Here is a 25,000-nt window from a genome sequence, read left to right on the forward strand (position 1 = left end):
TCACACAGCACTGGCTTCATGATACATCACACAGCACTGGCTTCATGATACATCACACAGCACTGGCTTCATGATACATCACACAGCACTGGCTTCATGGTACATCACACAGCACTGGCTTCATGATACATCACACAGCACTGGCTTCATGGTACATCACACAGCACTGGCTTCATGATACATCACACAGCACTGGCTTCATGATACATCACACAGCACTGGCTTCATGATACATCACACAGCACTGGCTTCATGATACATCACACAGCACTGGCTTCATGATACATCACACAGCACTGGCTTCATGGTACATCACACAGCACTGGCTTCATGGTACATCACACAGCACTGGCTTCATGATACATCACACAGCACTGGCTTCATGATACATCACACAGCACTGGCTTCATGATACATCACACAGCACTGGCTTCATGATACATCACACAGCACTGGCTTCATGATACATCACACAGCACTGGCTTCATGATACATCACACAGCACTGGCTTCATGATACATCACACAGCACTGGCTTCATGGTACATCACACAGCACTGGCTTCATGGTACATCACACAGCACTGGCTTCATGATACATCACACAGCACTGGCTTCATGATACATCACACAGCACTGGCTTCATGGTACATCACACAGCACTGGCTTCATGATACATCACACAGCACTGGTTTCATGATACATCACACAGCACTGGCTTCATGATACATCACACAGCACTGGCTTCATGGTACATCACACAGCACTGGCTTCATGATACATCACACAGCACTGGCTTCATGGTACATCACACAGCACTGGCTTCATGATACATCACACAGCACTGGCTTCATGGTACATCACACAGCACTGGCTTCATGGTACATCACACAGCACTGGCTTCATGGTACATCACACAGCACTGGCTTCATGATACATCACACAGCACTGGCTTCATGGTACATCACACAGCACTGGCTTCATGGTACATCACACAGCACTGGCTTCATGGTACATCACACAGCACTGGCTTCATGATACATCACACAGCACTGGCTTCATGATACATCACACAGCACTGGCTTCATGGTACATCACACAGCACTGGCTTCATGGTACATCACACAGCACTGGCTTCATGATACATCACACAGCACTGGCTTCATGATACATCACACAGCACTGGCTTCATGGTACATCACACAGCACTGGCTTCATGGTACATCACACAGCACTGGCTTCATGGTACATCACACAGCACTGGCTTCATGGTACATCACACAGCACTGGCTTCATGATACATCACACAGCACTGGCTTCATGGTACATCACACAGCACTGGCTTCATGATACATCACACAGCACTGGCTTCATGGTACATCACACAGCACTGGCTTCATGATACATCACACAGCACTGGCTTCATGATACATCACACAGCACTGGCTTCATGATACATCACACAGCACTGGCTTCATGGTACATCACACAGCACTGGCTTCATGGTACATCACACAGCACTGGCTTCATGATACATCACACAGCACTGGCTTCATGGTACATCACACAGCACTGGCTTCATGATACATCACACAGCACTGGCTTCATGGTACATCACACAGCACTGGCTTCATGATACATCACACAGCACTGGCTTCATGGTACATCACACAGCACTGGCTTCATGGTACATCACACAACACTGGCTTCATGGTACATCACACAGCACTGGCTTCTCTTCAGTTGTGTTCCTCATGCATTGTTTTAATCTCAGTGAGACAGGCTCTAAATGTGTGCTGTTATTACTGTCAAGCTCATGCTTTGTACTTACTGGTCTGGATTGGATTTCTTTGGCATAAAGAGGTTTTAGGAATTCCGAATCCCCTTCTAGTTTCAGCCCCTTTTCAGTGATACGCAGGTGACCCATACCATCCTGAAACAAGAGGGAGGCGAAGTTATTATTCTCATGCTCATTAACAATGGGATCAGACCATGCTTGCAGGGTTATATAAGACAGTTACAATGTACTTCATGTCTAAATCTCTTTGTGTGATATATGTAAGTACACACTTCACAAAAGGGTAAGGGAAAGGGTTACATTTATAGTTACAAAATATTATGCACAAAGACATTAAGTGCATTATAACTCTGCATAATAACATTGTAATTGTGAGTAAGCACACATGTATTTACTAAGTAACTACCCTGTAAATACATAGTAATTAGAGACACTGCATGTAAAGTTTCCGAAAAAATGAAAAAAAAAACAAAAGTAGCAACAAAAACGTTTAAATGGATAAAACCCCAGTGGAGAGTTTTGCTTTCATATACAGTAATGTGAGCTGCAGTCATGAGTGGGGCTTCCACTTCAGTGTATAAAATCCAAGGTGTGAGCATTAACACATGGAGATGAAGCTCTGTGACCCCTGGGACAAACACTTACAGTATGACACATGACCTCCACCTGCCATGCTGCATCGGGGAATTCCTCTAAACTCTGCATTACAATACGACGAAGAATCTGCAGCAGAGCATGCCAGCAAAGGAAAGTAGATATATATATATATACACAAAATGCATTTCAAAACATTCACATGTTAAAAGGCAGCAGTGTGGAGTAGTGGTTAGGGCTCTGGACTCTTGACCGGAGGGTTGTGGGTTCAATCCCCAGTGGGGGACACTGCTGTTGTACCCTTGAGCAAGGTACTTTACCTAGATTGCTCCAGTAAAAACCCAACTGTATAAATGGGTAATTGTATGTAAAAATAATGTGATATCTGTATAATGTGATACCTTGTAACAATTGTAAGTCGCCCTGGATAAGGGCGTCTGCTAAGAAATAAATAATAATAATAATAAAAATTATTCATTGATTCTGACTGTCAGTCCTTTGACTTGAATGTAGTGCCAAAGTAATTTCAGTCCATTGGTGTACATTCCCACTGACCTTTTGAAGTTTAAAAAAGCTTTTCAAGGGAGATTATATAAGATGACGCTTTTATGTTATTTTCTGTTTGTTTCTTTTCTTCTTCTTAACTGTATTTAGTGATCTTTTTTCATCAGAGAAGCTGGGTCCATCAATGTGATAGCCTCATACCAAACACTCCCCTCAAGCAGCTACAAGACTTGCCACACAGTCTACAACTCAGAGCTCAAGATAAATGGAATGTATTGTATGTTCTGAAGAGAGTATTTATTTCTACTCATCCAAAATGAAGATCTATTTGACTTGTGGGAATCCCAGATTGATGGTGGCGTTGCTCTCTCACTGAAGTGAGTTCCCATCTTGGGGATTACACCTCCATTAGTTTTCAGTTTCTTCCTGTTCCCTTCAATACAGTCAGTGCTTCCTCAAGCTTACTTTCAGTACACACAGATTGTGCACACGGTCTAATGCTTCACAGAATGCCAAACAGAACTCGCTAACACTTTACATGCAGTGTCTCTAATTCCTGTGTATTTACAGAGCAGTTACTTAGTAAATACATGTGTGCTTACACATCATTACAATGTTATGATGCATAGTTACAATGCACTTCATGTGTGAATCTTTTTGCATGATATATGTAAGTACACAATTGTATCAGAAAAGAGTTAGGGATAGGGTTAGGTTTAGGGTGACTATGCATGATAACATTGTAATGATGTGTAAGCACACATGTATTTACTAAGAAACTGCTCTGTAAATACACAGGAATTAGAGACTCTTCATGCAAAGTGTTACCAAAGCTTATTTCATCAAACCCTCAGGTGTACGGAATGGAGGCTAACATTCAGCCCTACGGAGACTCTGGCCCTTCCAGATTCAATATGCAGGTGTGTCTGTAGAGTCTGCTTGTGTATTACCTCCCATGGAAGCACTTTGGGAATGTTTTGTATTTAATAGAAATGAAAGGAAATGCCACTTGTGATGATAATAAAACGTTGCTGCTGGTCTTCTGTATTGAAACAGTGCATGCTAACCTGTCTATTCCAGACAGGACACATTGCTACAGCTGCTGCTGCTGCTCAAGGCTAGTGTGACTTTCTTTAAAAAAATAAAATGCACAAAATGTAATTGTATCTAATGCATTGCTTTATGTCATGTCTGCTTTAATTAAATTCTGCATTTTAAATGAATCATCCAAACCCCCTGCTTTATTAACACACAGAGAATAATGAGGCTACTTGCGGTTAACGTTCGAAACAGAAAATGTTAAAGTTGGCTGGACCTGCAGTCGTAACAAAAAGTCTTGCATTTGTATTGTCTAAAGCCCCGGCTTTAGTTATTAAAGATATTGCTTAGAAATAGCGTCTGTGCTGACTCCTGATCAGCTAATGTAGTGGCAGTTTCAAAGCCATCTTGAATGAATCAGCATGGTTATGTATAGTTCCAATGTACTTAATGTGCCAATCCTTTTGCATGATATAACCCTAACCCTAACCCTTTTCTGATACAATTGTGTACTTGCATGTATTTACTAAGTAACTAGCAAGTCCCAGCCGTATGTGAGGAGTGTTCCACCCTTCACAAGATCATTCTAATACAGCACCAGCGCTCTACAGGGTTAAACTGCTGTATTAACACAGAAGAGAGAGCAGATGCCATGCTTCAGGGGTGTGGTATCATACATGTGATAACATGTGGCTGCGTGTGCTTACCATGTTACAGGTCTACAGTCCAGTTCCTAGATAACAAGCTCTCTGTCCTACTGCGTGTGGATGGCCTGTATATTTGTACTCCTCCATCGGGCTGCACTGTCTTTATATGCAGCATCCCTTTTCATATTCCTTTTGTAATACAACGCTGATTTCATCTGCACTTTGAGATGGAATGGAAATGAAATGCTAATGGCTGATTCATCTCTTTAAATCTGATTGAAATCTTCAAAGATGGAGAAAGTGCCAGTTCTTGTCCAGCTAATGAATGCAGCATGCCTTCTAGTAAAAAGCTGCACCTCTTCCTATTCAATTAGCATGAAAAACTCACAGTGCAGCCTCTCTTCATCTCTGCCAATCCAAATATAGGAAGAGCTTCATTACTGCTCATTGGTGCACTTTGGCTACCAATCACTGTCAGCGTTTATAGACTTCTAATTAGCAAAACATTAACATGGGCAACAGCAAACAGCCAATCAGAGGCCTGGGTTAACTGCATTTGACAGTGATTGATTTGTGAATAGGTGGGCCAATCCATCAGCTTGCATCAGTCCATTTGTTTCCCTGGGCTTGTAATTGATCCAAATCGGGTTATTATCATTGTTTAACATTGCGATCCCTGTTGCTAATTACCACTGTGAGGCAGCCACCTCACATGCATAGAGGTTTGGTACTGGCATATATATGTGTAGATATCAACATCAACAGAAGAGAGCTCTTAGAACAGGTAGCATTAATTCAAGATGAGTACGTGTATCGCAACATTCATTTCTAATCTCCCGTCTAGGCTTGTCCAGGTTTAAAGGGGCTGAATAGATATGCTCAGGGTGCTGGCACTGGGTGCTTGCTTGTGTAAAGCAGGACACATCGAAGTCAATGCAAGCTGGTATTATTTCCCACTTAGTTGTGCGGTTGCTGACAACACTTTTGATTCAGGTTTATACACTGTTAATAATCTAGCTATACATGTGTTATAAAGGGCGTTATTAACAGCACCACACTAGCAGGCTATGCCAATGTAGTGTTATGAAACAGGTAGCTAAGACATTATAAGAGACCTTTAAATTACTGCATGACACGTCATGGTATCTCTGTCTGCTTCATTAATATTTCCGGTGCACAATCTCTGCATATTGTAGGCGATGGAACTAATTTTGGAAAGGATGACAAATGAACGGTCTCAGAGTAATATTATATTCCAAACTAGCAAATTTCAACAGGAGTCTGTCCCACCACAGTACCACCGCAGCGTTAGTGTTATGTTTGTATGCAGTTAGTATTACCCTTACTGGCACTTTTGAGTAACAATGTTTTAACAATGCAGTAGCAGTAACAGGCAGGACATGCACTAGACTAGTGTTGTGTACTGCGAGTTAATGAAATCCTTAACTATGAAGGAGAATGGCACATCACAGGACTAAATCAATGATGAGCATCAAAGGCACGTTGTGTTTTCCATTTAGGAAAGTGCATGTGTTTCATAGTAGCATTTGCACAAGAAAGAGATTTGAAAATCAAGTGGTTCTCAGCGGTTTGAGATGGTCGGGTAATGAAATATATGCGCATCCAATATTGTACATATGCAAATATTATGCAGTGACATCATACATAGCAAACATTATTTTAGGGTGCCAGATCTACTGTATTCCAACAGTAAATTGGACGCCACTATATTCACCAGTGCCAGCCGCAGGTAACAGCACATCATCAACACTGTACTGTACCTGTGAACTGACAGGGGTCTATTCCTGCTCTAACCTCATCAAACATAAGCACCACAGCCTGCTGAGAATGACTTGCAGAACAGCACAGGATGACTTTGAAGCAGATCATTAGCAAGTATTTATGTATTCATTTTGCAGTAATAAATACAGTAACCCGTCACATACCCGACTGCGGTGGGACCAGAGTACAGGCGGATATGTAAAAAAGAGAATAAATGAATCCTGTTTTAAATACCATTATACACAGATGTAACAATTACTATATTCACACAATTATTGTTTTGAGAGTCAGCTTTTATTAGGGAGCTTCTCTAAATCCCTTGTTTAGAAAGATACAGGGTGTTAATGCTTGTGACAGAGTAGCCGTCTGCCGTGTGGGTGCGTGCATTCGCTGCTGAGTGACAGGCAGGAGAGCGAGACGGAGGCTGACGTTGATACGCCCCCCGCAGGCGAACAGGATTTATTTACATATCAACACACTGAACAGCTCACGTGACACTACCAGCAATGGCAGTGCATGGAGCACATACAACACAGTGAACGAAAACTCTGGTAGGATCTGCAATCTCTGAACTCAGATTCTCTGTTCAGTAATGAACTCACATTGATCATGGAGGATAAACGGTTAGGGTGGATGTGTGACGGGAGGATACGCGTCAGATTACTGTACAACCATTAAATATTGCAACAAGGACAAAAAAAGTGTAACTCAAGTGCGCTGTAACTGTATTCAGAAGTGTACCCAGTACAGCCACAGCAAGCATATTGCTCGATATGGTCCAGTGTTAATTAACAACACAGCAACACTACATCAAAGATCTTTCACAGATGGCTTTTCACCACCAGCCCCACCTTTTCTTTACCACGTTAGTTTTTCCATTTATTTTATTTTCAATCTCTCTAACTCCCTCTATTCTGTTACCTCCCTTATATAATGACTATGTTTCATGCATTAGCAAACCCCTCATAACAGTGAAAGTCCCATTCTCACGTGTATCGAGGTATTGGCATAAACAGCATATCCAGGAGAACAGATGCTATTCTACAAAGATTCCAAAAGAATCGTCTGGGAATTCCACGAGCGGCAATCTGCCTTACAAGAGTTCAGATGCTTGGGTATGGTGCTAAGTTAACTAAGAGTCATTCATAAATCTGAACCGTAACATTGTAACTAAGTACACAATTGTATCAGAAAAGGATTAGGGTTAGGTTTATATCATGCAAACAGATTGACACTGTGTATAATGACATTGCGATTGTGTGTAAGCACACATGTATTTAATAAGTGTAAATACACGGTAATTAGAGGCACTTCATGTAAAGTGTTACCACACTATGTACCAGATAGCAGAATGTAAATATATATTGGGAAGAAGTTTGACTCCCAGTGGTATAATTTGCTATAAAAAGGCAGTGGAGTGATTCTGTTTTCCCAATTCTAAAGGTAGATGCAATCTCAAGGGGAGGCAGGAAATGTGATAACAATTACTGCAGAGCTGAAGGGCCCGTTGGGGGAGATTAGAAGTTTGTTAGCGGTTACTTCATGCTTGCCATCTTTCTCTAACTAGACCCCCCCCCTCCCATCCCCCATGCTGTGCAGGTACATGCACAAAATAAATTCAGCAGAAACCATGCGTAGAGCTGCCATGTAGAGAACAAATAAGAACAGCACATGTAACAATACAACGGAATCAGATCTCTGCTGATTAAGCCGTAACATAGTAATTATCTTGTAGAAACAGAAACAGAACCAGTGCTAGTATTTTGTCAGCCCCAAATCTCCACATACTCAATTGGGACGTCCCATTCTTGATTTCACAGCCTCCATAAAATAACTTGCTACCGGATCACTGTTAGTTGTGTTTGCTTCTAACCACATGATGTATCTAGAATATCCATCAATTGCACCATTAATGCAGATTCCATAGGGTTTCAGTTTATCATAGGACTCAAGATGCCATAGAAAATCTGAGTTATGCGTCTCAATCGATTTCTACGTCTAAATTGAACCCCTTGGGAGTTAATATTATCAAGCAGCTGTCTAATGTCATTCTGACTGACAACACATTCTACTCGAATGCATTTCAGAAGCCTTCATCTGCATCCATGCACCTGTCCAGCGTGCATGTAGAGCATCAGATCGCTGCTGTCACCCAAGTGTTCTACTGCATCACAATTCCATCCAAACATTCCAACTTTTCCTTATGGTTCAGGGCCAATCCAAAATGCAATGGGATTTGATTACTGCATCAGCCATGCTTGACAGTCTCTCCTGATTTGTGAATGTACTTGTGCAAGTGAGATATTGCACATTCATTTGTTTATTTATTTATTTGGCAGACACCTTCATCCAAGGCGACTTACTGTTACAGGACAGTACAGGGTTACAATGCAAGCTTCATATTTAAATACAGTGTAGTTCACAGTAAAAGTGCAAAATAAAAAATTCTACTAAAATACAATATGAACTAGGATGCAACAAGTTAGGATTACGACTACAATGACATATTAGTAGTGTATTAGTCTGTGTGATGTTCTGAAGCCTGATGAATTGTGTTTGCTTCCGGAAATAATTTGCATAATTATCTTTTAAAAATCGCAATCAGAAGCCCTGGTTATAACGTAATAATGACCTCATGAAAACAGAAAGCATGCTTTTTTTTTTTGCTCTACATGGCAGCTAAATGCTTCCGTAGAGGCCAAAGTAGGAACTTCATTAAAATTGCCTTCTGGTACATATATTATTTATAGGCACTGCGGGATCGATGTGGCTGTCAGGATGCAGCCACATCGTTCTAACATGACAGAGGACTGAAGAAGACTCCTCATTGAATTGCTGTGTCTGGTTTTGTATTCGTCTTATTCTAGTATTGTGTATTGCAGATTTGTATGTGTGAGACCTGACAAGCAAAAGAAAAGGAATAGCACAGCACAGCGTACTACAGGAACAGCACAGCACAGCACAGCACAGAATACTGCAGGAACAGCACAGCACAGCACAGTGTACTGCAGGTACAGCACAGGACAGCACAGCACAGTGTACTGCAGGAACAGCACAGCATACTGCACAGCACAGTGTACTGCAGGTACAGCACAGCACAGCACAGTGTACTGCAGGTACAGCACAGGACAGCACAGCACAGCATATTGCAGGAACAGCACAGCACAGTATACTGCAGGAACAGCACAGCACAGCACAGCGTACTGTAGGAACAGAACAACATACTGCAGGAACAGTACAGCACAGCACAGCATACTGCAGGAACAGCACAGCACAGCACAGCGTACTGCAGGAACAGCACAGCACAGCATACTGCAGGAACAGTACAGCACAGCACAGCGTACTGCAGGAACAGCACAGCACAGTGTACTGCAGGAACAGCACAGCACAGCACAGCGTACTGCAGGAACAGCACAGCACAGCACAGCACAGCATACTGCAGGAACAGCACAGCACAGCACAGCGTACTGCAGGAACAGCACAGAACAGCACAGCACAGCACAGCATACTGCAGGAACAGCACAGCACAGCGTACTGCAGGAACAGCACAGCACAGCACAGCGTACTGCAGGAACAGCACAGCACAACGTACTGCAGGAACAGCACAGCACAGCACAGCATACTGCAGGAACAGCACAGAACAGCACAGCACAGCACAGCGTACTGCAGGAACAGCACAGCACAACGTACTGCAGGAACAGCACAGCACAGCACAGCATACTGCAGGAACAGCACAGCACAGCATACTGCAGGAACAGTACAGCACAGCATACTGCAGGAAAGCATCCTTAGAGAAACCACGTGATATTGTGACCTTTCAACCATGCTACGTGGGATAGAATAGAAGCAGGTGGAGCCAACAGAGTTGAAAGGTCACAGTGTCACATGATTTCTCAAGACCAGGAACCAAAAAACACATGACAAGTTGTACTGCATTATAAAGAGAGAGATGTTCAGGAGCAGGCTCAGAATCTAATAAAAGACGGAGGTTGTTCATGTGCCTGGATAGGGAATGCAGTTTTGACAGCTTTGACAGTCGAGAGCATACAAGTATAGCAGCAGAAACTCACGTCTATAGAGGCTGAGGCAGCGGTGAGATTCCTCCAGAACATTTTGTGCTTGCTGGATGAGTTGCTATGAGTTGTCATTAGTAAGAAGAAACATCATTCTGGGAGTTTACAATAACAAAGCAGTGGAGACAGGTGTGCTTCCTTTTTTAATTGCATTTCCCTAGAATAACATTTAGGTGAAATATTGTCTCTTTCTGGATCCCCCTCCCCTCCACTTCTTTTTTTAAAATTCTGCAGTATGATGGAATGTTCTGTATCAATCTCTCTCTCCCTCCTCTCTCTCTCTCCCCATCCCTCCCTCTGTCAAACCCTTTGATTTCTAGCAGCCTCGCTACCTTAAAAAGCTCTTACTGCTAATATGTAGACCAATTTGTTCCAATTGACTGAGCAAGGTTCGTTATGATTCTGCCCTTTTCGAACACATATTCCGACAGTGCTGGGCAGAAGTGTTGAAAATGCCAAAATGGCATTTTGCTTTTTGTAGAGAAATGTCATGTCATAACATCTTGTTCGGGTCTTGCCATTGACAGGGTTAACATTATCATTCCACTTGTTTGTGTTGTTTGCTCTGTGGACGTGTCATGTGCTTTATTAAAATAAAGTCCCTCTTTTAAAGTTCTTGTTAAAACTGCAAGTGATATAACACGCTTCCCCCTCACTGCATATGTTGCTGCTATAGAACTTGAGAAAATACAACCTTGAAAATATAACATATAAATGCACACACTATATAAGACCCAAATGTATAGCTTCAAAACTCAGTTTATTAGTGTAATTGAAAATACAGGCTACGTTTTAAATGAATGGCTGCACATTCGTAACAAGAGAAAAGCATTAGCTTATGGCTAATGGATTTGATATATACTTTACAGGAAATGTCTACTAATAGCATGAACTGTCTGCAGTTCATGCTATTAGCAGTGCAGCTTGGCTGTTGTACCTATAAGTGGATATAGAACATTTCTATTAAAATTAAAGTGACCATGCATCATTCACATAAAGACACCCAGCTGCCCTGCTCCACCAGTTCATGGTGTTTCTCTTTCCTGACATCTCATCCCCCACCCCAAACAAGTAAGACCTTCCAAGAGTTTGGAAAAGCACATAGCACAACTTTTTTATTTGTAAATGTTTTTCAGTTTTGCTGTTACAAAGTCATGAAGTCATGTGAGACAGCAGCAGGATTCATGGTCCCCTCTAGACTATATTGATAGTCCCTCTTCAGTCCAGGTAAATCCTGTGTCTACCCTGGATCACAGGATCTCTGTTTTCAAAGAGAATTCTGAGCTGGCTGAACGAATGCTGAGCTCAGAGAAAGCCATTGTACTGAATGTTTAGGGAGATGAAGCCAGACTGAAATACGGCATTTCAAAGGCAGGTAAACTCATCTCCATTAGAATGGATATGCACTTGGTGTTTGTGCAGCTGGTATCCGTGGTTAACTAGCCCCCATTAAGAGAACCTGAACAAGGCTCTTCTAATTGCATATCTGACTGTATTTATATCAAACAGCCCAAAGGTACTGCTGTTTTATTCTTTGTTGTGATTGTAGGAGGGGATCATTGAGATATTGCAGGTCTTCAATTACAAGTAATCACTTTTGAGGGTGTAGGTCTCAGTTAAGCAGCTCTTCATTTGATTTGATTTGCTTTTATTTTTTGTAAGAGCAGACTCTGATTAAATGAAGATAATTGCAAGATGAAAAGCAGCTGATCTAATAAAGATCCATGACTGAAAAGGTTTTGTAGCGAATGCTACATCGTGGGCTTTGTCACACCTGCAGCAGAGCAATAAAGAGCGTTCTCTAAATACTTGAGTTGTGCTGCATCCCCCCCCCCCCCCCATCCCAGATCCGCTACCTTTTCATCTGACAGGCGACAACTCTACAGTTTGCACATGATGAGCCGTATGAAACAAAAACAAAAGAGTTGACAAAAAGAACTCGATATCTAAATACAATGTATTCAAAAAGGGCTTCCCGTACCATGAAGCGATTGACGAACGTGTACCGGTCTGTAACTACATACCTTAGGATGCAGCATTACTAGTGCTTTTACAACCCAAGCCACGGCGCTCCAAAAAAAACACAAGCAGGTGCTAACTTGAAGCATGTGCGGGAGCTGCTGCAAATCAAGGTGTGGGCATTACCTCTAGAAACACAAACGCTCTCCCGCTTCCTTCATTGTAAGATCGGGTACCTTTGTGCTTACAAATGAACCTCTGCTTCTTCTACTGAGACTACTGCTAATACTACTACTGATGGTCAGGCACTGGAAATATTAAACAGCAGTCGCACACAGGGAAATATTAAACAGCAGTCTCACGGGAGTCTGGGTGAACGGATCCTGGATACAGTAGATATGTTTGATACAGTAGCTATGATGTAACGTCTTTTTATTCGATGTTCAGTCCCACAGGGGTTTTCAAGGTTACTTGTCCCGTGAACCTTGCTTATCTCCAAGCTGCAATGATATTTGTTGTAAGGATTATGTATATCCGTTCAGACACTGCTCATAATCACTGCAGTGCATGGACATCTCGGAGTGTCAGATGCTGTGAATATTACCGGGGCTTGTAGATTGTGCTGCATGGTGGGGTTTTTGCTGCTGATAAAGGTCGCCTGGCATTCTGTGCCCTTGAAATCCTGCAGGATTGGGTGTCTAATCAGAGGAAGCTATTTTAATGTGACAGTAGCTAACATATAAACGATTTTAATACTGTCCAACTCCCCCTCATAAAAACAACCAGTAGCTGAGCAGTTTCAGCCCAGAGCGAGCAAACGACTGAAGCTGTTTAGAATGACAGTGCCAGCTGAAACAGCAGAGTGCTTGATAGAGGGTGAAAGTGAGAGTCTGGACAGACAGTGGAACAGCTCTGCCTCTAAACTATGCAGCCTGTCCACGCCATAGCCCAGTCCCCTGCACTCAGAGATCTGCCTCTAAACTATGCTGTCTGTCCACACCATAGCCCAGTCCCCTGCACTCAGAGATCTGCCTCTAAACTATGCTGTCTGTCCACACCATAGCCCAGTCCCCTGCACTCAGAGATCTGCCTCTAAACTATGCTGTCTGTCCACACCATAGCCCAGTCCCCTTCGCTCAGCGATCTGCTTCTCAAAGCCAGCGCACCATTCTGCTAAACTGTCAGCCCTGGCTTTGCTTCCTGGGACGCCCCAGATTAACCTTTAAGCCCTGATGGAGCTCAGTCTGCATGGAGGCTTGAAACCCCTGGGAGCTCTGGGTTAGAAGAGAGCTTCAGTCATGCAGCACCGAAACTGAGGCGCACAAGAAAAGCAGTGTTGCCCTAACGTGCATGAAAACTGACCTTTCCCATACACTCAGACCTGAAAGGTCAGAACCATGTAAAGGCTGAATTAGGTGGAGGTGAATGACCCTGTTTCATGATTATTATTATTTGTTGTTCTCCAGGGGTTACATGAAATCGGTAATAATTCTGTAAAGAGCCTGTTTAAAAAAAAAAAAATACGATTAGTAACATTAGTAGTGTACAAATTGATGGAGAGCCACTGGCTAACAATACCAGATGAGCCAGCTGGATAAGGCACAGGGAAAATAACATCTACAGGGGGTGCGATGCAGCTAGCAGAACAAAGTAAGGACCTGCACGTATTACAACACTGCTGTATACTACGCCTTGTGGGTATACTAGAGTCCCCTAGTCACTTTCTGCTCACTATTACTGTTCATTATTATGGGTCTGTGTGACGATGCTGTGATCAGCAGGACTGTCCTGAGTGGAGCTTTCTGTCTCAGAGACCGTATCCTCCTCTATTATATTTCAACTGGAAGGCAGGTTTACAAGATAAAACCTGGCATGCAGTATCATACCCCGGGCTACACAGTGTAATCAAAACCAAGGCTGGGTTTAGTCACAGCATACCCGTCCCTGGAACGTTTCAGAAGATGGTGGAGGTGTGCTGTAGCTGATCCACTTGCAAGGAAGTTCAAATGAAGTAAAGACTGCTTACTTCCTTTTTTCCTAATTACTGTGTATTTACATAGTAGTTACTTTATAAATACATGTGTACTTACACATAATTACCATGTTATGATGCACAGTTACAGTGTACTTAATGTGTAAATCTTTTTGCATGATATATGTAAGTACACAATTGAGTCAGAACAGAGACAGCATTCTTTGTATCACTTCAAGGGGCAAGCATTATCATGTAACATACCACTGTCCCTGCTCTAACTGAGCTTGTAATGACCTGGGCATGGCCTGTGTCATGCTGTTCCCATGCAATTACATCATGTAATACATTGTTGTTCACAAGCACGTAATTACATAGTATTTAATCTGTAAATGCAGTTTACAATAATGTAATTACACATTGTCTACTCTGTATATACATGTTATAACAATGTAATTACACAGTAATGCAGTATATATGCGTTATGATCATGTAATTACACAGTCTTTGTGCTGAAAACACATGTTTTAATAATGTAGTTCCACAGTGATTTACTGTGTAAGCATATGTTATAACAGTGTAATTACATGGTGAGTACTCTTCAATCACGTGTTATAACAGTGTAATTACACTGTGTATGCCCTGTAATCTGAAGTAGTACTTTGTTTCTTTACACATTAGACACATTTGTTTTACTCATTAAGACACACTCCTTAATTGAGTATCATTGACTTAAATATGACAGACGCACCTGGGTATTCATAGAGAAAAGGGTCATTATAAACCACACTAATCCAATGTAATCCTTCTGCACTGAGTCTCAAAGCTATCTGTTCCATATGTAAAAAACAGCAACATATGCTTGGAATTATAGCCACTTCCTTTTTGTACTTTGCCGTTACAAAAAAAAACAAGAAAAAGCATCAGAAATATACAGAGAGAGCTAAGCGTCTGTTTACTCCTGCTGTGACACAACAGGATCAGCTGCTAACAAAACCAGCCACTGCTGCGCAACACAATTAAAACAGCTCCTTGATGTGCTGGCAATGCTTCGCTGGCATTTCCAAAGCATGCTCTAAAGCAAGGCATTGTGGGAACCCCTGCAGAGCCCTTCTGTCGCTCACACAGTTTCTCAAACAGCCCCGTTGGCACGAGCCTGGCGGTACTTACGATCGTGAAGTTCATGACTTTGAGGATCCAGATTGTCAAAGCGAGGTTGACCAGGATTAAAACCATGAGGAGCAGAACAAAGAGGTACAGGCAGCGCTTTCGCCAGCCGTAGATCCCCACTTTGTACACGTGTGGTTCTTGAGAGACATTGTTTCTATGAGCGCACTGTTCCTGGGTCATCTGCAAGAGACAAAGGGAGAGGAATTTAGTATGAGGGTTTTGTTGTTCTCTTCATTTCTGAATGGTGAAACAGCACTCTACTGTTCTGTACTGTGCTTTGCTACAGTTTCATAGTTTAAACTGAACCATGAACATTGGCATGAACATTACTTTTCCATTGCTACACTGTTGGTACCCAGATTGCTTTTTCTTAATCTCCCCTCTCCCCTCTCCCCAAATAGTGTTTTCATGCTGTGTACAGCACTATAAAAACCATGCTGTGCTAGCTTGGTGTATAGGTCAATTTGCCACTAGCTGTCATTTAGCATTTAGTCATGTGCATTTAAGATGCACCGTTTTGTCAGATTTTGTCATTTTCTCAATCTGGTGTTGGCATCCTTGGAGTTAATCACCTGCCTCAGCACGTCCCTTTCTCTGTGACCTTTTACACTGCAATACGTGGCATCATACAGTGCAGCCACGCTACTGGCAGTGACAATACATTTGGACAACTTGTAGTAGATCCTTAAAGACATTCAAAGCTAAATGCCACGACACCGGGGATCTCCATAACTGCGAAAATACTTCATTGGGAACGTGCTTTTACAACTGTCAGGTCTTATTGGAACGCTCTAGAAAAAAAGGGTTCTTCAGAGCAAACACTTTGAATTAACTGGCAAAGGGAATACATCTTCCTCATATTTATCCAAGAATCCAAGCAAGGTTCATCCCTGAAGCAGGGCGGTCTATAGTACTGAGACCCTGCCATCCCACAATGCCATCTGAAGGAAAGTACCGGTGCTCTGCAGCTGTTCTCTCGTCAATACTGACCGCTTTTTATTTCTGATCAGCAGCAAGCATGGCATGTATGCAACGTATCCGCCTTGCCCTTGCTCAGGAAAGAAAGCCACTGATCTTGTACAATGCCAAGCTATCCCCTTTTGCTGTGCAGACTTCACACACAGAAACCTGCCGCAGGTTTACTTGGCAGAGAGTGTTTTGAACTTGCATTCGTTCGATCTGACTCAAGACCTTCCAATGTAAGCATGACGTTGTGCTTTTAAAGTAATACGGTGGGGGGGGGGGAGTGTCTTTTTATAATGAGCACGGTGATGGGAGTTGATCACTTATCAATCAATACCTGGTTAGGGGGTCAAATACAAGAAGTGCGATTCATCAGCTGATACAAACACTCCATTGATCTGTTCTCTTGAGCACAATGGGCCACACGGTCTGAAGGTCAAATAGGAATTATGTTTTGAAGCACAAAATGTTGCTCAATTTAATGCGTTGAAAGCATTTTGGGGTTCCTTAATCAGAACAGAGGCAGGTATCTTAGAATACAGCACCATTCTTCTACTCCAGTGTCACTGGAGATTTGATAATAGCCCAGTTGTAATTACAGATGGGAAGCAGCATGCATGTTTGTACTTGTTAATGTCTTTCCTAAGTATTAGGTGGTAACACTGTGCCTCATTTATAATTGCTCTTGCATCTCTATTAACACAGTTCTGCTTTGCATAAGGTCTGCAGTCTGAACCAGGGCTTTACAACGCTCACCATGATGGATGCATCCCTGCCACTAGCAGAGTTTACAGTATTATGACACTGCAAACAAGCACTAACCTTACTGTACGTGCTCTTCAGTGCCTTCTACAGGCTTTTTATATTAGACTGGCAATGCAAAATGCAAAGTTGAATGACGCCCACGGTATGTAGAGGCATGGCTTCTTCAGATACTTTTCATTGTGTCTGGTCCTGTGCAATGCAGGGATTTCATCATCATTAATCAGCTACATCTTTTGCATGATATATCTAAGCACACAACTGTATCACAAAAGGGTTAGGATTCGGGGAGTTGGGGTTATATCGTGAAAAACGATTTCCACATGAAGTACATTGTAACTATGCCTAATAAAACTGTACTTCTGTGTAAGCAGACATGTATGTTCTTAGTAACTGCTATGTAAATGCATAGTAATTAGAGACACAATGTACATTGCTACCGTTTTGTTTTTATAAAACCTTTCTGATAAACGATACATTACATCCAGTCATCCAGCACTTTATTTTGTGTTAGAGTTATCCAATCTAAACAGTTTAAAATACCTTCTAAGTGAATAATGAAAGCTGAAAACCCAATCACAGAAATGAACCATGTTGTTTTTTCGTTTCAATTACAAATGGAATTGTAGATGAGAAAATGCAAGCTTGGGTGAGCACTTATTGTGGCTGGAGTGGAGATGAAGGGGTTTTACAGAGAAAAGCACATCAGTAATGCACCTGGAGGTACACAGAATTATTAATAATAATGAATGGTCAGCATTGCCAAAGCTCTTTTCTGTATTTCGTAACATTTTATCATGAAAAGAAAACAACCAAAAAAAGAAACATGAATAGAAAAATACCAATCCCCAAGCTCCTCACAAGTCTGTGTTTGTTTCTTCATGTGTTTCAGAACTTTATTGGGTGTTTCTTTCTTTCTGAAAATCTGATCTACTGACAAATCAGATTCAAAAATCTTAGCGAATCTCGTCCAGGATGTTTCATTGTGTTGTGATTCAAAGCCAGCTGAGAAGATAAGACAGTGACACTGTGACTACAATGGGACACGCTCTCAAGGGTCCACAGTTAAAGACAATCCAATCTGTATTGCTTTTATAAAATGAGATGAAGCCAAGCGTCCATGAATGCAGTGTATTCCATGCCAGTCAAAGACAGGAACCAATCAGCTAACCATTCTTCATTGCATTCCAGGCAAAGCTGCAGTAATACAATGTGGTCTGATTTCACACACTGCAGTACAAACGCTGCCACATCTTTCTATTGTATCTCCCTCTGTGGATGTTTAGAAACTGCATCACACTCGGCTAAAAAGCACTTTTTTGTAAGTTTGAACTCAAACCCACAAAATGCTGTTAAATGAAATGCATTGTTCCTGATACGCTTTCTATAAAACAGGCTGTTCTGTCTCCTGATACTCACTTAGCAGTATAACATGAGAAAGTGCAAGATGACCCTGCAACATTAAGATATGTAATGCTTCTGCTATTCTGGGACTTATGGTTTTATGACCACAGAGGTGTTGGAGTCTGGCCAGCCACAATGTTATTGTTACAGTGTACTTTACTGCAACCTCTGTATTTTATACTGTCAAGGTTAATATGCTTGCAATAATTAATTATTAGTTAGCTATGCTGGAGTCCTGTCATTGACTTTAATGTGTAAACATAACAATAGGAAATGCAATGTCTGGAGCTGAGAGCCAATGTGTGGAACAGAGGAATGTATCAAATATCGAATAAACCATCATCATTCGTTGAACTAACATAGGAAGATCAACCCTTTAGACCAGTGGTTCACGCTGCACAATGGGCTGTAGGTGTATAGTGACTGCGTTTCAGTCCACACTCCCAGGACAGGCTGTGATGGCAGATAGCAGTCATGCTGCACAATGGGCTGTAGAAGGTGTATAGGGACTGCGTTTCAGTCCAAATGTGTCTTACCACACATATTTGCATGTTCACATATTTGCATGTTCTAATCTGTGACCATGGCACACAGGTTGCTGCTTGAGAAATTGCCATGTTGCAATGGCAGCTCTATTACAAAATTAGAAACTCAATGAGCAGAGACTTCTGAAAACGTTCTTTTTCTTTACTTGAATAGTGGCATGAAATATGAAATCACCCTGAGCTTCATCATCACTCCACTGTAGAAAGATAACACTTGTAAGAAACCTCATTACTGACCCAACAGGGGGGGTTCAGAAATGACAAGACCCTTACAGCAGGTCTTTATTTATAGAGAGCCACGAGGAGATTCAGCCGAATGTAATTCAGGATGAAGGCAGGCAGGTCCAGATGGCTCAAATGGTTTTTTTTTTTTATCACTGTCTTTCTGCAACTTTTGTGTTTTTTACGACTTCTTCAGAAAAAGTTGGCAGCCTAGTGAGCCACAGTGCTGCATTTCACTGAGCTATACAGCAGGCTCTGTATTTATGTAATCGCTTTGTATTTCTGCTGTAACCTCTGTGCTGCATCTTTTTATCACTGAGATTAATATGCTGTCCCTGACATTGCAAGATACAGTATATATATATACAGTACAACAAAACAGAATTGCCATCATTGGCCAGAATCAGGATTTTGCATTTCATTTAGTATTTATTGTTATTTTGAATCATTTTGTATACAAGCTACACCAGGGAGGGAGTTTATTAAATTTGAGCTAATGGACCATCACATGCAGTCTTGGCAATGTCTTCCCTGAATTAGTTTGCTGATGTTGTGGTGATTACCCCCTACGCCTGGGCGCCTCGTTTGATATCCAGTACAAACACCATCGAGTGCAGGCAGCGTATAACCCAGAGATCATTTCCAAACCCAGTACTGTTTGTCAAACCTCTCAAACCCAAATGAAGAGCGTCTGTGTTAATATCCGCCAGTACACCAAAACGTCCTGAACTGGGAATGCCCCTGAATAATGTGTAAGCAATCTTTAAGAAGCGTTTTATATGAAAAGGATTATACCTTTATTTAAAAAAAGAGGTGTTCCATTCTTAAAGGACATATACCTTTTCCAACAGCCTGTAGAGAATGCACTGAGCACCCCTGGAAGGTATCCACATGACGATGGCTCGTGCTGGACATGTGACATACCTGCATGATGTCATCTGGGGATTACACATTAATCACAAGTATAAAAGGTTCTTGGCTTTAGCTCGATTGGCCCTGCATGCTTCACTGTATTGCCGGTAATGCTTTTGGTTGCTGATGCTCTGTGCACATGTAAGTGACAAGTCTCCCATCCTGGAATATGATGAGCATTCTTGAGCACATCAGCTCTGACAGGTTGACATGACAGAATACCCAATCCCACATTCCTGCCCTACTGTATGTGTTCCCTATGCTATCCAGAATAGCCTAACATGTCACAATGACCTTATCCAAACACAGGCAGTACAATCTCCATGGTCTCATATTACCACGAATGTGCTGTTAGATTACTGTCAGCTCATCAGGTTTTTTTTTCTTTTAGCTCTAAAATGATTTTATTCCAGCTTGGTCAGTTTTGCTTGCTACTCACCCTCCTCCATAATTATTTAAATTAATATTTAAACAAAATGCAACATGGAGTACAAATGCAAGAATCAGGCAAATTAATTCAACTGCATTAAAAAACAATTCTCCTTTTAAATGTAACATTAGACAATGGACTTGAACCACGTGCACACCACAATGTGATCTGCTTGTTCAAAGGAAGGCTGTGCTCAAAGCATATGGCCAGCTTGAAAGCATTTTCTACACAATCCCACTGCTGGGTTAGAGGTTACTTTAGCATTTCTGTATGCTTTGTCAAGAAAGCTTTAGCTAAAAGTAAGGTCAGGCATCTGAATTCTCGTCTGAGTCACTGAGGTACAAATTCATTTCAGTTCTTGTATTTCAAAAGACGACTGATTCTTGAAAACCCTTCAGTGTGAATTGACACCTCATATACAGTACACTATACACATATAGTCAACAATAATAATTCAGGTGCTGTATGGACAGGTAAAGCCCTGAGCTTGCAGTTCCCCTGTTAAACTCCCACTGCTGCACATTGCTCAGCCCTGTACTTTTTCTTTCAGCTTCACTGTCTCCTCTCCACAGAGATATATTTCCACCCTGAGTTGATGAAAGCACTTTCTGCTCTGGAGTCGTGAGTGTCGAGTTTGTGTGAATGGGAACATTTCTGCTCTAAACTAGCGCTTACAGAATTTGAGCGAATGGACTGGACAAATAGGCTGTGTGTTTTGGACCAGTTCTGTAGATATATTCTGAATTTTAAAAAGGCAATTAGAAGGATACAGTATTATTCGGCTCTGCGCTGATCGTGGCATCAGTGAGGTTTGTTGTCTAGTTAATGCATCCCTGGATTTGCATGTTAATTGTTTGCAGCATTATAAATATTATTAATGAATGATTAGTGAAACACTTGGAAAGGTAGATTTGAGAGGGTGTCGCTGCCACGCTGAAGTGTCTATTTTTAAAGTGTCAGATTAAGAATTTATTAGGCAGCTTGCAGAAGCCAGCAGTGAAACAATAGCTGCTGTAACAAGAGAAACAATGTGGGGGATATGAAATCTTCAAACCACCTTTTAAAAGTTTACCATGCTCAATCTGCACGTCATGTTACTGTTTTTTCTATGGTTATAGGATGCATTTACTACCATACTTTACCATGGTTTACCATGGCTTTTTAAATGTTTTAACATACCTCTCTGGGCTTACAGTGCTTAACCATGGTTTACTATGCTTTCACTGTGCTTTATTACACTTCCACTGTGGGAAACGTTTATAAGGGTACTCAGTGTCAATTAAAATATGCTCGGGAACATTTTCTAGTTCAGTTTACAAACAATTAAATTCATATGAATATTGCACCAAGGGTTTTTAGTTAACTCTGTAGTTGAATATTTAACAGTAATTTGTGTACACCCCCCACCCCACCCCCCGAAATGTCTAAAATGTTCTTTCATCAGAATTAATGTGATGCCCTACTTGTTTACATTCAGAAGTGACTCTGTCAGTTTAAATGACAACTCGATGTTTTTCCAGCTGTTACGTCAGATGTTGACATGTTAACCTTGAATAATTAACTCAAGTCACATCTTATTTATTTATGTCTGTATTTTGCAGATGGTCTCTCTAGTGAGTAAGCAGCGGACTGCTGTGCGGAGCATGTTTCACAGTCCCAGCACTTTCTTACACTCTTTCACTTTGTTTAAATGAGTTTGCTGTTTAATGTTTAATTTAAAACCAAGGTACAGTCCTTTGTAAAAAATGTATGTGAATCCAGTGAGCGTACTCACATAGAACTAATTCAACACAGCCCTTTTAAAACAGGCCTTCTTACTTTATCACAGGCAGGGTCTGCCTCCCCAAACACAGAAGTCTTGAGTTCCTTTGAGAGTCCACCACACGGCATGGCAACGCTAAAGACCTCGCTTTCCTTTCAACATAACACACACACACATAGAAGTAAACCCACTGCTCTTATCATAAGGAACAAAGGACAGATCCTTCAAAGAAACAAAACAAAACAAAGTGAAGCTGCAAAGATCATGCCAAAATCAAACCTTACCTCTTCTTAGTGCACATGCAAACTCGGGGTGTGACAGGATGAGTGTTTCTCTACAGGAACTGCATGAGACCCAGCCTGTCAGAGCGCAGGCAGACCCTTGTCAGATTTTCCAATAACAGGGCTCTCAGCCAAGTCCCTGCCCAGGCCTGAGGAATTTCCTGGATGCTTTTTCACAGTCTCTTTACCCCTGGTTTCAATCGAAGCAGCTCAGCAACTGTATGCTGCACCGCTCTGCTGGTCTGAATTACAGCTTTTGGTCAGCTTCCAAATTTAGACCCAAAACACATGTGTGGTGTTAAAGAGACAGGGTCTGTTATTTCTGTACAGGGAGACCTTGCCTCTGACTCCAGACTCATACTAATGTACAGCATGTCTCTGTGTGACAGACAGTGGGTGGGCAACAAGCTGGTTACAGCGCGTTTCTCTCTTCTCTTTTTTTGTTTTGCCAACTTGCATTTTTCTGCGTCAAGAACAATGGAGATCATTGTTCCTTGCAGAATGGCATGGCATGTGAATGAAAGCAAATGATTTTCTCATTGCCTAATTGTGCCTCTTGAAGCTATTTCATTAATGAAGCTGGTTCCTTAATGAAGCTGGCTTTTCAAAAAACTTTGAGGTTCCCACTAGATTAAACACTTACACATTAATCACTTACTGTAAGTAAGTCTGCCTGCAACAACAACACAGTGAAATATCCCTCTCTCTCCCTCTCTCTCTCTCTCTCTCTCTCTCTCTCTCCTCTCTCTCTCTCTCTCTCCCTCTCTCTCTCTCTCTCTCTCTCTCTCTCTCTCTCTCCTCTCTCTCTCTCTCTCTCTCTCTCTCTCTCTCTCTCTCTCATTCAGCATGTGGTTAGCAGGCTGGAATCTCTCAATTCCTGGATTGGCTCAAGCTGCCATATAAGGTGACCATAAGCTTAGCACTGGCCTGGTTGAAATGATATTTCACTTCACTGCTCATCAGATCTCAGGGGGTTGTTGTCCAGACTTCAGGCCCGTTTTGTATTTTATTAACTCTACATTTTAGAGAGGTCCTGGAGTCACAAGTGAGTGGAGAGAAACAGTTTTATTTATATCCCTTTGCTGACTGCCTGTCTGAGCAATGCCAGTAACACGTCAAGAAATGCATCCGCCCACACCGGAGGTGGAGCTGAACTAATTATAACTGCTGCTCCCTGATAAACAGGGTCAAAGGAAAAACAAAACGGGAGTCCAGTTTCTGTGCTTCCGTCAGGCTGCAGGCTCCAGTCTACCCAACTGGAATCATTTCAGGGGTTAGGCAGAGGTCCACAAGCAACATCTGAACAGAAGGGGTAAGGAGCTCACATGGCATTTCACTTCATCACACCAGCCTCTCAACCAGGAAACAGAAACCTCTTCAGGCTTGCTAAATTATATTTCAGGATTTACTGCTGTGTGGTTTACAGAAAAGGACAGAGCTTCCAGTCCTTTAAATTGGTGCTTCGAAGTGAATGCATTCTGAGTTAATGTGATACCAGCACAGTATTACATGCTTCAGAATTTAGCTGGAGATCAGGTAGCATCTTTTTGCTGCACCTGAATTAGAAGCAGTGGTTGCGGTTTGCGTTGTGAACGTCTCTGATGGAGTTTATACAGAGGGAGAGTGTGCATCTTCAATAGCTTCAGTGGAAGACAGATCAACTCCTGCTACACACTGGGAATTTGAATGATCTGCACTAAGGTGGCTGCCGCTATTTTTACATTTACGTGCTTGTGGCGGGGCGATATGAAAAGTTTATAGGACACATAAATCGGGGCGGAGGAGCTCAAGTGAGAGACTTTTCTGCTCAGAACCAGACTCATTAGACTGAGCGGTCTCGGAGCTGAATGTAAAACCAGTGGAAACAGTGGGAGGAAGAACAGCGTGATTGGAAAAGGCCTGGTGAACTGCGGGGGCCGGCTGGAGAGAAAGGGAATGGTCATTGGAATGGGAGCAGTATAAGCTGGCTCAGTAGAAGCTGGCTGGACACACGCAGTTGAATTAAGTGGCTGGGGTGTGATCTAGCCCTGCCGTTATCTGTGTGTCTCTCTCCTCAGTCCTAGGCTGATTGCCTGGCTCTTTTCACTGTGCTCGCGGTTAGCTGTCTGATTGGTCAGGATGGCTGCTGACTACTTAAGTTCCCCAAATCATCAGTAGTGAAAGCTTTAGCTTTGACAGATAATC

The 25,000-nt window shown here is 42.0% G+C and overlaps 1 protein-coding gene across 4 annotated transcripts in view; it reads right to left on the reverse strand.

The window, feature by feature from the left end:
* The window catches only part of LOC117973632 (delta-sarcoglycan-like), a 101,624-nt gene that overhangs the window by 28,679 nt on the left and 47,945 nt on the right, over window positions 1-25,000 (reverse strand). For 2 of the 4 annotated variants that reach the window (XM_058996545.1, XM_058996546.1), the window contains exons 2-3: window positions 15,536-15,715; window positions 1,830-1,931 (exon numbers count right to left, since the gene is read on the reverse strand). In XM_058996545.1, coding sequence (XP_058852528.1) covers window positions 1,830-1,931; window positions 15,536-15,715 — 282 coding nt within the window. Of the gene's footprint in view, window positions 1-1,829; window positions 1,932-15,535; window positions 15,716-22,591; window positions 22,696-22,819; window positions 23,142-25,000 lie in introns of those variants that run through there. The other 2 variants (XM_058996544.1, XM_058996543.1) reach the window with 2 other exon arrangements.

The sequence above is a fragment of the Acipenser ruthenus genome, chromosome 22, assembly GCF_902713425.1.
Source record: "Acipenser ruthenus chromosome 22, fAciRut3.2 maternal haplotype, whole genome shotgun sequence".
NCBI classification, from domain to species: Eukaryota; Metazoa; Chordata; class Actinopteri; order Acipenseriformes; family Acipenseridae; genus Acipenser; species Acipenser ruthenus.